The sequence below is a fragment of the Pristiophorus japonicus genome, chromosome 1 (genome assembly GCF_044704955.1).
Source record: "Pristiophorus japonicus isolate sPriJap1 chromosome 1, sPriJap1.hap1, whole genome shotgun sequence".
NCBI lineage: Eukaryota > Metazoa > Chordata > Chondrichthyes > Pristiophoridae > Pristiophorus > Pristiophorus japonicus.
This window is the reverse complement of record NC_091977.1, coordinates 128,963,970-128,979,604: the sequence shown is the minus strand read 5'-3', so window position 1 is coordinate 128,979,604 and position 15,635 is coordinate 128,963,970. Positions and strand designations below refer to the sequence as shown.

At 44.8% G+C, this 15,635-nt stretch overlaps 1 protein-coding gene across 1 annotated transcript; it reads right to left on the bottom strand.

Annotated features, from left to right (window-relative positions):
* Nucleotides 1–13,554: 13,554 nt before the first annotated feature.
* LOC139231812 (uncharacterized) lies at nt 13,555–14,822 on the bottom strand. Its single transcript, XM_070862538.1, has 2 exons — nt 14,572–14,822; nt 13,555–14,287 (listed from the first exon to the last, which is right to left on the bottom strand). The coding sequence occupies exons 1-2, from the start codon at nt 14,750–14,752 to the stop codon at nt 13,812–13,814; spliced, it is 657 nt and encodes a 218-aa protein (XP_070718639.1). The 5' UTR covers nt 14,753–14,822; the 3' UTR covers nt 13,555–13,811.
* Nucleotides 14,823–15,635: the final 813 nt, after the last annotated feature.

Genomic DNA, 15,635 nt, shown 5'->3' with positions numbered 1-15,635 from the left:
CCGATCTTAACCTAACCTGCCTGACGGGAATGGGGCGGGTTCAGGCCGAATGCCCGTTTTATACCTTGCCCAATTTTACACTCCATTGACTTTACATTTAATGCTGGCATATGCAAAATCTTCACGCAGCCTTACAGCATAAATCCATTGTTACACAGCCTAGCTGCATGATCCATGGTCATTTACCAACACACAAGATGGGCTGCAATTTAAGTAGATTTTTGTCAGTGTGTACGAGCTGCTTTGACTTGCAACATCTGAAAACTAATTCCCTGTTTGGATGATGAATTGGGACAGAATACAAGGGAACAGACCCAAATTGGAGGAGGGCTTAGACATTACAAACCCTTCACTCATGTAGCGAGGCTACTCTGGACATTTTGGGGTAGAAATTCGGGTGGTGCCTATTTTTGGGTGTGTGGTACAATCCCTGCACCTGAATGGTCAGGCCCAAGGCGCCCCGATATTGGGGCTCGGGCTTCATTTCCATCAAGCTGGTGAGGCGCAAACAACATGCTCGCAAAGAGGGAACAAAGATCAGGCGACTGCTTGTGTTGCAGTGGCCTTTAGGTATGTGAGAAGCGGATTGGGGGCAATGTTCCCTGTATGCTGCACTAGATTCTGTGCGACCTGTTTCTTTCAATGTGCGGTCCCTTTAAATTCCTGTGCATGTGCAGTATTTCCAATGTAAAAACTTGTGAGCGGCCTGTGAGGAAACTTGCAGATTAGTACGTGGCTGCACACACAGAACATTGGTTGGGGGGACCTGGGAGCAGGTTCAATATGCTCAAATGTGGGATTTGGAGGAGCAGAATGCTCCTCCCGATCCCACATTCAGGTAAGTGTATTTCTAAAACTTACCTTGTTGGTACAGGTGGCCTTGAGTTCTGGCTTTCCTGAGTGCAACCAATCTTGCAATGGGGGCCCCTTATTTGCACATGCAAAGGGTCTACTGCCTGTTTCAAGCATGGTCATTAGATGATGATTTTTAAACCTTTACCGTAAATGTCTGCACCTTTCCTGCCTGCCATGTTGGGGGCTTAGTAGGTTTAACGCCTGAAAAAGTGAGAGCTGTGCAGTCAAATTTATAGGCCATAATATATTAAGAACATGGAGAATGTAGAGGAAGATGAAACAGCAGGCTTCCTTATGCTCAAGCCTTGTACCACCTAGCTCTTATGTCTGGTTTTGTTCACTCCCACACAGGCATACACACAGTTGTACTGGGAGCTCTGTTTGAGCATATTGAACCAATATTCTTACATTTACTCCTTTTTTTCTGACTTTGTGAGCCTAGACGAGCAGCCTAACAGCAATGCCAGTAGTTCAGAACATGACAGCACCTCACAGCTTGCTGTGTCCCTGTTACTAACTTGTGCACAGCTACACATACCCTGAAGGATGCAGATAGTGAGCTTTAAAAGAAAGCACAAACTTAATCACAGTGTTACAGTCCTAAACTAATGGGAAATCATGCTACACCTAATTTGAATCTATTATGATATTTAAATGAAGCTCTTGCACTTTCTGTACAAGAGCAGTTTTAGGCCAACCTAAAATTCTTGTGGAAGATCATACATAGTACAAAAATAATGCACAGTAATTCACGTTTCTGTGAGCTGCCAGACAGCAGCACAATATAAACTGTGTTTACCACCGGAGGCATGAAATCAAATCCTACCATAGCAGTTGGGGAATTTAAGTGCAATATGGACCTTTGCTTGATTTTTCAGCCCCCAATCACTTGTTCCGAGGTGATTGTTTTAGGTGTTGGTTGAGAGATAATGTTGTCCACGTGAACTCCCTTCCTCTTCTTTAAATAATGACATCTCCCAATTCCAAACCTGCAACCTCTACCACCTAGAAAAGAAAGAAACACTTTCATTTATATAGGACAAGGGCAGCAGGTGGATGGGAATGTTACCACCTCCAAGTTCCCCTCCAAGCCACACACCATCCTGACTTGGAAATATATTGTCATTCCTTCATTGTGGCTGGGTCAAAATCCTGGAATTCGCTCCCCAACAGCACTGTGGGAGTACCTTCACCACACGGACTTCAGCGTTTCAAGAAGGCGCTACATCAGCAACTTCTCAAGGGCAATTAGGAATGGACAATAAATGCTGGCCTTGCCAGTGACACCCACATCCCGTAAATGAATAAATTTTAAAAAAAGGATCCTATACATCTGCCTGAGGTTTAACGTCTCAGCTCAGGTAACTCCTGGCATTAACTTGCCTATTAAGTCGAAAGTCCCTCAGTACTGCACTGAAATGTCAGCCTAAATTAGATGTTTAAATCTCTGGAGTGGGGCTTCAACCCATGACCTTTTGACTCAGAGGTGCTGTTACTGTGCCAAGGCTGACACCAGAAATAGACTATTCATGTCTGTTCCAGGAACATTGTATTGCCACCAGGTTCAGATAAATTTAAAAATTGACCTTTTCTCCATGAAATATTTCACAGATTTTGCAGATTTCCCTGTAGATCAAGAACCAAATGTGGACCAGAAAGCAGTTTCCTGAATGATCCCTGCTTGGATAAGTTCAGACTGGGTGACATTCAGAGGTAAACACAGTTTCAATTGTGCTGATGTATGGCAGCTCACACAAACATGAATTACTGAGCGTGAACATAAAACATAACGTATAGAACGACAAAGGGCCCCTTGGTCCATTAAGCTTGCTGTTTCCAACAGGTGCTGTACAATTTGCACTAATATGGACTCCATCGACTGTTGAATCAGTTCAGGATCAATTGGGCCAAAAGCAGCAGCTCCCAACAGATTCAAATGATTCTTTAAGTGGAGCAAGGTACAATCAAATTAATCGTACTATATAAGATAAAACGGGTAGCATAGTGATTATGTTACTGGACTCGGAGGCATGAGTTCTAATCTCACCACGGCATCTGGGAAATTTAAATTCAATTAATTAAATAAATCTGGAATATCAATAATGGTGACCATGAAAGTACTGGATTGTTGTAAATACTCAATTGGTTCACTAATGTGCTTTAGGGAAGGAAATCTGCCGTCCATACCTGGTCTGGCCTATATGTGACTCCAGACCCACAGCAATGTTGTTGACCTTTAACACCCTCTGAAATGGCTTAGCAAGCCATTCAGTTGTATTCAGGAAGGCTGCTTGAGGATAATTAGGGATGTTCAATAAATGCTGGCTTTGCCGGTGGCACCCACATCCCGTGATTGAATTTAAAAACTACAATTTGTACTATTCATAATAATTGGCACTGCAAACAATGTAAAGATTTGGAAAATGTTGATCAGATTTGTTTCAGTCCTTAACATTCTCAATTCAGAAAGTATAAAAATGAACTAAAAATAAAATGAGAATTATGGACAAGATTATTAAATTCTACATTAACATTTAGGCTGTATGTTATTTTAATCAATCTTTATTTAATGCTCACAGATTAGACTTAATGATAGACTAAAGTTAGGTTTGAGAGACAAATAAAGATTTCTAAATGATAGGTCAAACCAGTTTTATTAAAAAAATGACATAAGACTTTTTTAAGAATGCTCAAATCGTCTAGTAACATTGCTCAAAGACATAAATTATCTTTGCTTAACTCAGTGAATCAGATTGATGGCCTTCAACACCAGGCTACAGTTGAAATGCTTGCTGGAGCCAATCTCCTTGCATCAAATGTATTTTTATTCATTTATTTTCAGAAAATTTAACATTTACTACTAATAAAACCATGTGCAGTTGCTGGTTGGGGGTTGAGGGAGAAGATACCAATATTACACATTCTAATATTAGCAAATGTTCTCGTCACATAGCATTGAAGGAGTATGGAAAAACAAAATTAAACCGATTACAACACAGCATTGAAAAGCGAGTATTTGAGAAATGATTTGTTGGAGATATGTTTTATCATTTTAAAATCAACTAATAGAGTTTGACACACACATAAAAAAAAGATAAAGGATCTTGCTGCTTTGACTACAGTCTTTAATTTTCAACAGCGTTAAACAACCAAATGTAAATCATTCATGCAGCTGGATGAAACGAATCAGAGGCAGAGAGTGCAATTAATTGCAGTTCTTGGATGCAACTGATAATCACATGTAGAAGCCGTGTTGAGAATTAATTAGGAAAGGGCCTTAAAAGCAGCAGGGAGTAACCAAGTGACCTTTATTCACAGCCAGTTAAACATAAGTGTGACTAAAAATGTCACAATGCACATCAGAACCTTAATACTGATTGCCTAGATAGAAAATGAATAATTTAGAGGCACAGTAAGAATAAATATCCACTGACAGAGATGAAGCTGTTACATTTCAAACATCCATCCATCATTCAGCAGCGCTTGCATTTGAAAATTGCGAATTTTCACCACCAAGGAACACAATTAGTTTTATGACCCAGCATGACTGCCTTATTTATACCAGTACGCTCTCACTCATCCAGGAGAAAAAGAAGCTCCCATCAGCACATCTTGAGAGCTGTTCTGCTCAGGATTTTAAAAGCAGACTAATTAATCCTTTATTAGCTAATTAATTTCAAGCTTTGTAAGCACAACAGGTACAAAATCCAAAGCATTGAGAACTGTGAAAATGTAATGTCTCAAAAGAATAATTTCTAGATAAATAGTTTTAGCTGTCAGAGTGTGTGTTTTGTTTCTCTCCCTCCGTCACCTTCCCTCTCTTACAACTCTTCACTTGCATTGGTCCTTAACGGGAATGAACTGCCGACATGAAATATTCCACAACACAAGGGACACCAAAACCATTCAGGAGGGAGCTAATGTGGTAGTGTACCAATTACAGATGCGACAAATAACCTTGGGTTGCTTTGATCGAAAGGTCAGGACTGCTTAACTCATTGCCATATCCACAATCTACACTTATTTTCCTGTCACACCTGTTAACTGATGTCTCATCTCATTTCAGGCTCGGTGCATCCAACAGGGATTATAGACATTGAAGCAAACTAGGTAGTGCACCCCTCTCCCAAAAGAATATTCATATTTCTGTCTAGCCATGTGTTTCAAACTAGCATGATGCAGTATCAGCACATTAGTGTAAGCACATGCCTGATCTAATATCACCTTCAGCCTTTGAATTCTAAATATATCTCGAAACAAGTGTGGATGTCTGTCCCCCCCAGATGTTGTCCTTTTCTTTACCTTCTGTAGAAATGCACTATGACCTGTGGGTTTGCCAGATTGGGCAAGGCCATGTGACGGCCATTAGACAGGGTACTTCTAAAACTTTGTTCTCAACCCAATTTTCTCTGCTCCTCTCCTAAATGCATTAACTTACTGGGGGTACAATTTCCCAGGTGCCCCCATTACCTCACCCAAATGACCAATGTTTGTGGAAAAGCTTTGACAATGGATGTTAGCAAGCTAGTTTTTTTGTTTGTTTTTGTTAGCAAGCTATTTTTTTAGCAAGCTTTTTTTTTAATTAAGAACTAGTTGGTTTATTAGCAAAGGTTTAACAATCACACTACACATTACCAGTTCAACTATTTTAGGTCTGCACTTTAAGCAAATGTCCCCTGTAAGGAGGGTCACATTCCAAAATAAGTTTTTTCCCAGTGCCCCTTTTTTTTGCGGGGTGGGGGGCTGTGTTTGGGGTATTAAAAACAGAAATTATACAAGTGCCCCCTGGCTAAAAGGTGGGGGGGGGGGGGGGGGGCCTAAAACCGACAAATTAAACAAATTAAACTTTAGACATAAAATCAAATTAAAATTTGGTTGCCGGGGGTAACGATGCACTCCAGTCCCTCCGGCGCCCACCTCTCGCAGAAGGCCACGAGCGTACCGGTGGACACCACGTACTCCATCTCCAAGAACACCCTGGCATGGATTTACGCGCGGAAGAGAGGCAGGCAGTCGACTGAATGACCCCCTCGACCGCCCGCTGCCTAGACCGGCTGATGGCACCCTTGGCCGTGCCCAGGAGCAGTCCTACGAGGAGGCCCTCGGACCTACTCGCTCCCCTCCGCACAGGGTGCCCAAAGATCAGGAGTGTGGGACTGAAGTACAACCAGAATTTGAGGAGCAGTCTTTAGCAAGCTATTTGACTGCAGAGATCATCACAGGTGAGCCCAATCCAGCCCTCATTTATATCCACATATGTACACTTCCATTAGGGTTTACTAGTTAATGGGATGGTGATTAGGAGATGAAACCTGGATGATTCCTCCCCACCCCACCCCACCCGCCACACCTAAGGCCATTGCAACTCTTTTGGGGGAACAAAATAAATGTTAGATCAGGTGCCCCCCGATCTGGGGGATACTCCAGACACTTAACTGCCCCTTTTTTTTTTAAATGTTTTTTGTTTCTTTTTTTTGTTCTTTGTGGGGTTTTTTTGTGATTTTATTTTGGGGGCATTAAAACCATATATTTTACAAGTGCCCCCTATAAAAGGGGAGGGGGACACTAAAAATCCGGCAATTAAAACAAATTAAACTTTAAAACATATAAAATCAAATTAAAATTTGGTTGCCGGGGGTAACGATGCACTCCAGTCCCTCCGGCGTCCACCTCTCGCGGAAGGCCGCGAGCGTACCGGTGGACACCGCGTGCTCCATCTCCAAAGACACCCTGGCGCAGATGTACACGTGGAAGAGAGGCAGGCAGTCAGGCTGAACGACCCCCTTGACCGCCTGCTGCCTGGACCGGCTGATGGCACCCTTGGCCGTGCCCAGGAGCAGTCCTACGAGGAGGCCCTCGGACCTATCCGCTCCCCTCTGCACAGGGTGCCCAAAGATCAGGAGTGTGGGACTGAAGTGCAACCAGAAATTGAGGAGCAGCCCCTTTAAATAATAAAACAGGAGCTGCAACCTCGCACACTCAATAAAAACATGGAACACGAACTCCTCCAATTGCAGGCGGCCTGGGAGCCCGTGAACCGACTTAAAAATTTATTGCACGATACTGCTCCATGCACCACCCTCCAGGCCAAGTCCCCGATAAATGGTGGGAGAACTCCCGCGTAGAGTGCACTCCATCGGGGACCCCCGCCTCCTCCGGACGGCAAGATGTTGTGCCATGGCGTGTCTGGACGGCAGACGAGGATAGCAAAGTTGAGAGTGTGCAGGAGCAGCCCGTACAGGAAACCCCTCCGCGCGGAACTGAAAGGCACAGAGGGGATTTCCCCGAGGCGGCTCAAGTTGTGAGGCGCTGGCTCCCGAGGGAGGTTCCGGGGTTTGGCGCCGATGAGGAATTCCGTCCGGACGGGGGTCAGTTCGGACGGGATCTCCCCACGTGCTTGAGCCTCCTCGACACACCTTACGGAGTCAGGGCCCAGAGCTGTTTTTAGCGACTCGATGGCATCGGCCGCGCGGCGGATGTTGGCCGAATTTAGGTGCCGTGCCAGCATGTCTGGCGCCATCCAGCCCGCTCCTCCGCCATCGAGCAGGTCCCTGACCCTGGTCACCTCACCAGCCACAGCCCTCTCGTCCGACTGCCACCTAAAACCTCGGTCGTGGAGGTACGGATTCCCGAGCAGCGGCTCCTGCAGGACAGCCGCCACTCCAGCCGGTGGAGAGCTGCGCTTGGTGGAGACTTTGTTCCAGACAGGCAGCCCCGGGACGGTGGTCCCGACGCCCCCCAAGCTCACAAACAGGAGCTGCGTGTCCTATTTGAGGCCGTGCTGCTGGTGGAAGAAATACGTCGCCAGCGCACACCACCTAGGAGGGGGCTCGACGTAAAGATATCCCTAAGGTCATTGCAATGTTGCTACCACAGCTGCAGCTGAAATCAACTAACTTAGAGTAAACCAAGGTTCAAATTTAGCGCTTAACATGTATGCTTCAGCTGTTCATTGGATAAACTCACTGAGCTATCATGAGAACCTAATACTATTTGTTTTAATCAAGTGCCTCTCCCTATTATCCTTCCCTAGTGACTGCACCTTGAGCAGATAACCTAACCTGAGGTACCATCTTTTGGATGAGACATTCAACCGAAACTCCACCTGCCCTCTCAAGTAGACATAAAAGATCCTACGGCACTAGGAGCAGAGGAGTTTTCTCAGTATTCTGGCCAATATTTATCCCTCAATGAAAAAACCACTATAAACAGATTATCCAGTCATTTATCTCATTGCTGTTTTGGGACCTTGTTGTGCACAAATTGGCTGCTGCGTTTCCCTACATTACAGCAGTGACTACACAGGCACGTACCAAAGATGTGAACATGGGTAAGCAGTCAAAGATAACTTGCTTGATGTGACTACACATCCCGGACTTATTAATGACATATCTTGCAAAGCTCAGAAGCGCATTCAGCAGGAGGTCCTCTGACCTACTCACCCTGCTCACTGGGTGACTAAAAATTAAACAGCGTTAAAGTGCAGTTCAAGCAAAAATGTAACCACATTGACAGGTTTATTTGAACTGACCCTGCGTGAATCAATTGGATAGGTAGCCTGCGGACTCTGTGCTCGTCTCTAACCTACATTGAAAACTGCACATGCGCTACACAACTTTTTTCTTCAATGCTAATGACAGAAACAGCTGATAGTGAACGGATAGTAGATTTTTATGTCATCACAAACCTGTGTATGTACAGGGGGAGAGTAGGCCATTTGCTTCTACTTTCCTCTTTCTGCTTAAATTGCACTTACTGATCCTCCTTAATTTTGCTGGAAGGTATAATTTTGACAGTTAGCTGTAAATATCCCCTTTAATTACGTACCTCAAATAACAAAGTAGATCACTAGCAAAGCCAAAAGATTAGATGCAGTGGCTGCTTTCTAAAAATTCTCCTTTTGCCAAGTATCAGCACGCAGCTGTTGTCGTATGTATGGTTACTGAAGCTAAACTTGCTGATACAACCGTTTGCTGCCACACTGTTTGAATGTAAATGCTTTGGAAACTGCTTGATGTAGCTTGTTTTCCAAGCAAAGGAAAATTTTGCAGCAGCCTCTTCGGGTTATGTGATTCAGTCGCCAGATTCAACAGAGGCTGCGTTTAGTCACTCTCACTTTTCCTAGGTCAGCTACAATCATTTTCAGGAGCTATTAGTTTTGTATTTATGCACAAGCACTGATGGGATGAAAAGTTCAGTGAACAAGAAAATGTTGCTGCTTGGATGCATGCGCGACAGGTTACTTATTGCCCTGCCTTTCACAGCAATTTAGCAGTAACCTGGGTAACCAATACAGAGATGTAATGGGATCGCACACATTAGAAAGGAGGGAATGCGAACACCAGAAGCAGACCATCTGCTGACTTATGTTCTCAGGGTAGTTTGCTTGCTAAGAGCTTCTGACAATTCGTGTACTTTTATGTAAATCAGTCCAACTAAAACCACAGACCTGCTCTAGTTTGAATTTCCCTGGCGATTTTGCCTGTAATTCCTTTGAAATAATATAGATTGTTCTTAATTAATTAACTAACCTTCGGGAAGGGGAGAACAAAATAATACATTAAAATGCCTTACTTCAGGACTTGAAAACTAGTGAGTGATAATGATTTATTCAGCTCACTATGAAGGGTCAAGCTGATCAGGAAACACAGGCCCATTCATTGGCCAGGAACTTGCCTTGGAGATGCTCCAGCTCCACTGCCGTAACTTCACCGGAAGTGCAGTGGAAACCCAATTGGAGGAAAAGTGGCATTTGCCCTGTGGAAATTCACAGCCGATATCTATCTGATAAGGAAATCATTGTGATTATGAAAACTTGTGGCACAACTAAAATTTGTCATTTAATGGAGTCAGTGTCCTGTGGACCACAGCAAGACATCAATAAGTTACTTTGGCTGGCAGAGCATAGTCAACAACTTGCATTTATATCTGCAAAAACATCGCAATGTGGATCACAGCGGTGTGATCGGAAATGGACGCTGAGCCAAAGAAGGAGTTATGAGGAGCTATGAAAAAAACCTTAGTCAAAGAGGTGGGAATTAACAGAGGACAGGGTGGTGGAGGCCTGGAGTGGTTTAGGGAAGGAGCATAGGACCTGGACAGCTGAAGGCACTGGTGGAGTGCATAAGACATTAGAGCTGAAGAACAGTGAATTCTGGGATGTTGTGCGGCTGAATGAGTTTACAGAGATAGGGAGGGGCAAGGCCATGAAGAAATGTAAACACAAAAATTAGAATTTTAAATTGGCGATGTTGTGGGACCAGGACCTAGGACAGGAGTGGTGGGTGAGCAGGACTTGGTGCAGGATAGGATATGGACTGCAGAGCTGAAGTTTACAAAGAGTGGAGGAGGATGGGAGGAGAGCATTGGAATAGTTGAATCTGGAAGTGCTAAAGGCATGGATGTGAGTTCCAGCAGCAAATGGGCTGACATAGAGATGGAGACGGGCAATATTAAGGAGATGAACGTAGACAGTCTTTGTAATGGAGAGGATATAGAGTTGGAACCTCAGCTTGGGGTCAGTAGAATGCTGAGATTGCAAACTCTCTGGTTCAGCCTGAGACAATGGCCGAGGAGGGGAATAGAATTGGTAGCAAGAAGTATGAAGTTTATTGCAGGGACTGAAGACAATGGCTTCAGTCATACCAATCTTTAACCGGAGGAAATTGTGGCTCATCCAAGACTAGAGGGCAGTCCCAGTGAGCTGGACAACAGGGGAGAGCCATTGGAAGAGGATGGTGTGGTCCACTGTGTTAATGGCCCTCGAGAGATCGAAGAGGATGCAGGAGGGGAAATGCACCACGGTCACAGTCACAAAGGATGTTAGTTTTGAATTTGATTAGGGTTGTTTCAGTGCCGTGGCAGTGGTGGAATCCTGATTGGGGAGATTCAAACATGGAGTTTCAGGAAAGATGGGAAGAGGTTTGGGAAGTGACAACATGTTCAAAGACGTTGGAGATTGGAGATGAGGAAGTTGTTGGCAAGGATAGAGAGGTCAAGGGTGTTTTTTTTGACGAAGGGAATATAATAGCTGTTTTGAAAGGGAGGGAGACAGTACCTGAGGAGAGGGATCCATACATAGATCAGCCATGATCAAATTGAATGGTGGTGCAGGCTCAAAGGGCCGAATGGCCTATTCCTGCACCTATTTTCTATGTTTCTATGCGGCCAGGAAACAAAGTTGGGTAATCAGCAGTTTAGTGGGAATGGGGGTCAAGGGAGCAGGACATGGGTTTCATGGACAAGGTGAACTCAGAGAGGGTATGAGTGGAGATAGGAGAAAAGCAAGAGGAAGACATAGGATCAGGGTAAGTTCTGGGAGTGGGGGAGAGGTTTGGATTGTTGAGCAAGGGGAAGGGTAGGAAACAGCAGAAGCAGCTGAACAGATGGTCTCAATCTTCGTGACAAATAAATCCATGGACGGTGAAGGGGTAAAGAAGAGGAGTTTGAGGAGATAAAAAACTAAGTGCTAGACTTTCCATAAGTTTTGCATCGCTACCGCCCACTTAACATCCATTTTAACGCTGAGATAAGGTACAACACCCAGATAGCGCCCATTTAGCAAAAAAATGGAAACTTATGCCCATTTATCGCTCACTTATCGCCCAGCGTTACTTTCGGCATATAGTTAATGCCGAGAATTAATAATACCGCCCGCCCATTTTTTTTGCTGTAAGCGTCAGAAAAATGGAAACTGACGGCCATAATCGCCGAGCGTTACTTTCGGTATCTCGCCCACATATCGCCAAAAATGTCACTCGCCCGAAACAAATGCTAAAAAAAAGTTGCCCTCACCTGACCTTAACCCAGCGGTATGGACGCCATTTTGTAAATCGGAGGAGTTTTCATATAAAAGGCTGCTTTAACTTCTGGGGAGTTTTGATGTAATCCGGAGTTATTTTAAGGTGACTTAAAAATCTGATCAAACATCTTATCATACTGTGGATGATTTGAATTTATTTTAGGTGTTTTAGTAGGTAAATTTATTGTTTGTGAACAATAGGTATAATACTGATTGTTATTGTAATGGGGCCTGTAATTTCTCAGCCTGTCTTGATGACTACGCACATGCTGCAGACGAGAGGTGGCAGAAGGTATATTGAAGAGCATTATGTGCCCAATCAAAGAAGTGGCAGACTAAGGAGGAGGAGGACGAGAACTTACACCTGACGCACTTACAGGGAGAAGCGGTCATATCTGAACTTGTCCGATAACACGTGCCTTCGGAGACTGCGCTTCCAGAAAGAGATCATCAGTGAGATATGCCAGCTCATTAAGGGAGATCTGCAGCTTATCAGCACCATTAGGATCACACTGTCCATTGAGGTCAAGGTAACTGTGACACTTTCCTTTTATGCATTGGGTTCCTTTCAGGCCTCAGCTGCCGACATTTGCACTGTATCTCAGCATACCACACATTGCTGCATTCGATAGATGACTGAAGCCCTTTACGCTCGCAGGATGGACTTTATCAGCTTCCCTCTGACCAGGGAGGCACAGACTGAGAGGGCTCTAGGATTCTTCAGAATAGCAACCATCCCCAAGGGGCATGGAGCAATAGACTGTATGCACATTGCCATGCGGGCACCTTTTTAGGATGCAGAGATTTTTTGGAACCACAAGGGATTCCACTCCCTGAATGTGCAACTCGTTGTCGACCACAAGCAAATTATAATTGCAGTAAATGCCAAATTTCCGGGCAGCATCCATAATGCTCACATCCTGAGTGACAGCACTGTATCTGACATGTTTACCAGTTAGCCACAAGGTCAATGCTGGATGCTTGGTGACAAAGGATATGGCCTTGCCACCTGGCTGATGACCCCACTGCGTAACACCCAGACAGAAGCCAAGCAGCGTAACCACGAAAGCCACACGCAATATCGGCGAGAATACCATTGGAATGCTTAAGCAGCGTTTTACATGCCTGGACCACTCAGGAGGCGAGTTACAATACCATCCTGAGCAGGTAGCTCAATTTGTGGTGGCTATCAGGAGGGGACAAGAGTTGCCAGAAGGGACTGCCGGTTCACCTCAGGAGAGAGAGGAAGAGGAGGACGAGGAGGTGGATGATGACCTCAGGGCAGATAATCAGGCTGACGATGAAATCATGCCACCGTCCCCCTGTAGACAGCAGGAAAGGGCCTGTGGTAGCTATATAGCTGCAAGACTCTTACGTCAGCAGCTCATAAATGAGCGCTTTACTTGAAATACCATTGGTGGCATTTACAAAGCTGCAAGACTGCTGTGTCTGCAGCTCATACATGAATGGTGTGCATTACCTTGTTGACAGTTAAAGTTAAAGTTGATTCAAGTTACGTTTCATTATCCCCTTTCATGTTAAGAAATCACCAGTGTTTAACGTTACAGCTATCTGAGAAAATGCGCAACAATGTTATGTTAAATAAAAACATTTTCATGATAACATTTGTATTAATTCATAATCATAACTCTAAAAAAAAAACACCTTACCACCACCCCACCCCACAAGAAATTTATAACATTTATAACATTTATTAAATTTTTAACATTTCCAATAACAGTAATAACACAAATAACACAAATGCAAATACAACAAGGTACTCCCATCCCCACTTCATTCAAACCTCCCAACAAAAGCAAGAACAATACTGTTAGAACTCCCACTCCTGCGGCTATTTTCCTTTCTCCCCCCCCCCACATCTCCTCTCCTTCTCCTTCCCCTCCCGACTCCAAGTGCTCCTCAGGCGCTGCTTTATTGAGTGGGATGACGGCCGATGGGCTGGTTGGCCAGATGCTGGAGAGGACATTCCCGAGGAGGATACGTGCTCTGAGCCAGAAGCAAGAGCTTCCTCCTGGCTTTCATGTGTCGTTGGCAATGGGGGTGTAGCATAATGGGGTTCAGTGCCGCACTCCGGGACCACTGGTAGCCCTCTGGCACCAGTGTTCCTGGCTATCACCTCCAGGGCCACCGCCATTCATGGCATATACTCGGTCATGTTTGCGGATATGGTGCCCAGCTGTTGGGATATGCCTCCCATTGTCTGGAGGATCTGCTGACCTATATCAACATTCCTCTTGGACAAATGTACCATGTCCCCACTGAGATCTGCCGATCGTGGAGCTGTCCTGCTGTGTCGAACCAACCTCCGCGAGGTCGGTGCCGGCATGGAGACACTTGGGGTGCCCTGCAGCAAAGTGCTTGGGCCTGCTACCTCCACGATGGAGGAGGACATGGCCGCAGGAGCACTAAATGTAATCGGTGTGCTTGATCTTGAGCTTGTTGCTGCAGGCTCCTCCAACTCCTCACTGTCGTCAGTGGAGAGGACAACCTGCAGCTCAACGGCCGATATTCGGGGCTCCTCAACACCAGAAGCACGATCCACCGCTGACGCTGCCTCAGGATCATCACCTTGCCTCGGTGCTGTTGGCAGTGACTGCGCTCTTGGCTGAGCTACAAAACATAAATGAGGTTTTTAGAGAAGAAGGGGCTGCTAAAGTCATAGGGTGATTCAAACGTTACACACAGCATAAGCACAAGAACAGCACTACCGCTATCAAAATAATTACAGACATCACATTTAATGAACATAATCAAATGCTGCATTACAATGATTTTCATGAGCCCATCATTAATTACATAACACTTTCATCAATCATCTATCATATATTGTATGGATATGAGTGGGTGTGGCATCTATTGACTTAACATCACGCAATGGTGTATCCTTTACTCACGTGGCATCACATCTGGTTCTGCTGCTGCACGGGTGGACGAGTGGTTGTGGATCCCGACTAGTGCCAGTGCCCGCTCCTCAATGTCGGTCAGTTCACACATCACTGGTGGGCCGCCACCCGTGCGCCGCTGCTCGGCCCTATTCTTCGAAAGCTTCTTCTGCAAAAGGTAACCGCACGACATGGCATCAGATCATTGCGTAAGATCATTGCTAGGTACTGTCACAGATACTGATACAACACATAACCGACAGATGTTATAATTATTATTATTATCATTATTAACCTAAACACGTACACCATAAATGTAGGATTTGAGTCAAACAATAGTGGTCTAACTGCAGTACATCAGATCTGAATTTATTCCAATTATATAAATATATAAGGAAATATAAATAAATGTAATACTTACTCTGCCAGAGCCGACAAGGTCGTTCCAGTGCTTGCGGCAGTGGTTGCCCTCATGCACCTCGTGCATCACCAATGAGCCCACCTCAGCAATTTCGGCCCAAATCTTCTGATAAGCCTTCAGGGTAGGCTTCCCACGCCCACCCCTAGTCAATTGACCCCAACATGACTCCACCTCCTGCAGGAGGGCAGCATTTGCCTCGTCCAAGAATCTCCTTGCTCTTTTTCGACCTCCCATCTCCAACCTCACTGCCCTCACCAGCCTCCTCCATCTCCACATCGTAATCTCTCGCCTCCTCCATGCCTTCCATTTTTTAAATCTTTTTGTGACAGATATTTCTGTCTCGCAGAATTAAATAGTGTTATTTTTTATGAGAACTTCTCCTAAAAATCCTCCAAACTCCCACAACAGCCAAACAAACCACAAATACCTACACAACAAACCCACACAAGCTTTCTCCTCCTCCCTGCTTTCTCTCTCTCTCTCTCTCGCCTCTTCTGCGCATGTATTGATGACCCCTGACCTCCTAAAATGCGGGAAAAGATCATTTCTATGGCATTGCTATGGACGCCGACATTTTACGACAGAAGAAAAAAAATACTGCTAATTCCCATTTCACATCGCTCCCGCTAACGCCCATTTTATAAAGTGGAAACTA

What these genes read in the sequence shown, in the direction of transcription:
- LOC139231812 (XM_070862538.1), bottom strand. Translation starts at nt 14,752, where the DNA reads ATGTCGTGCGGTTACCTTTTGCAGAAGAAGCTTTCGAAGAATAGGGCC. An exon ending in AGAACCAGATGTGATGCCAC is followed by an intron (nt 14,288 to 14,571) that starts GTGAGTAAAGGA and finishes TATGTTTTGTAG; the next exon opens with CTCAGCCAAGAGCGCAGTCA.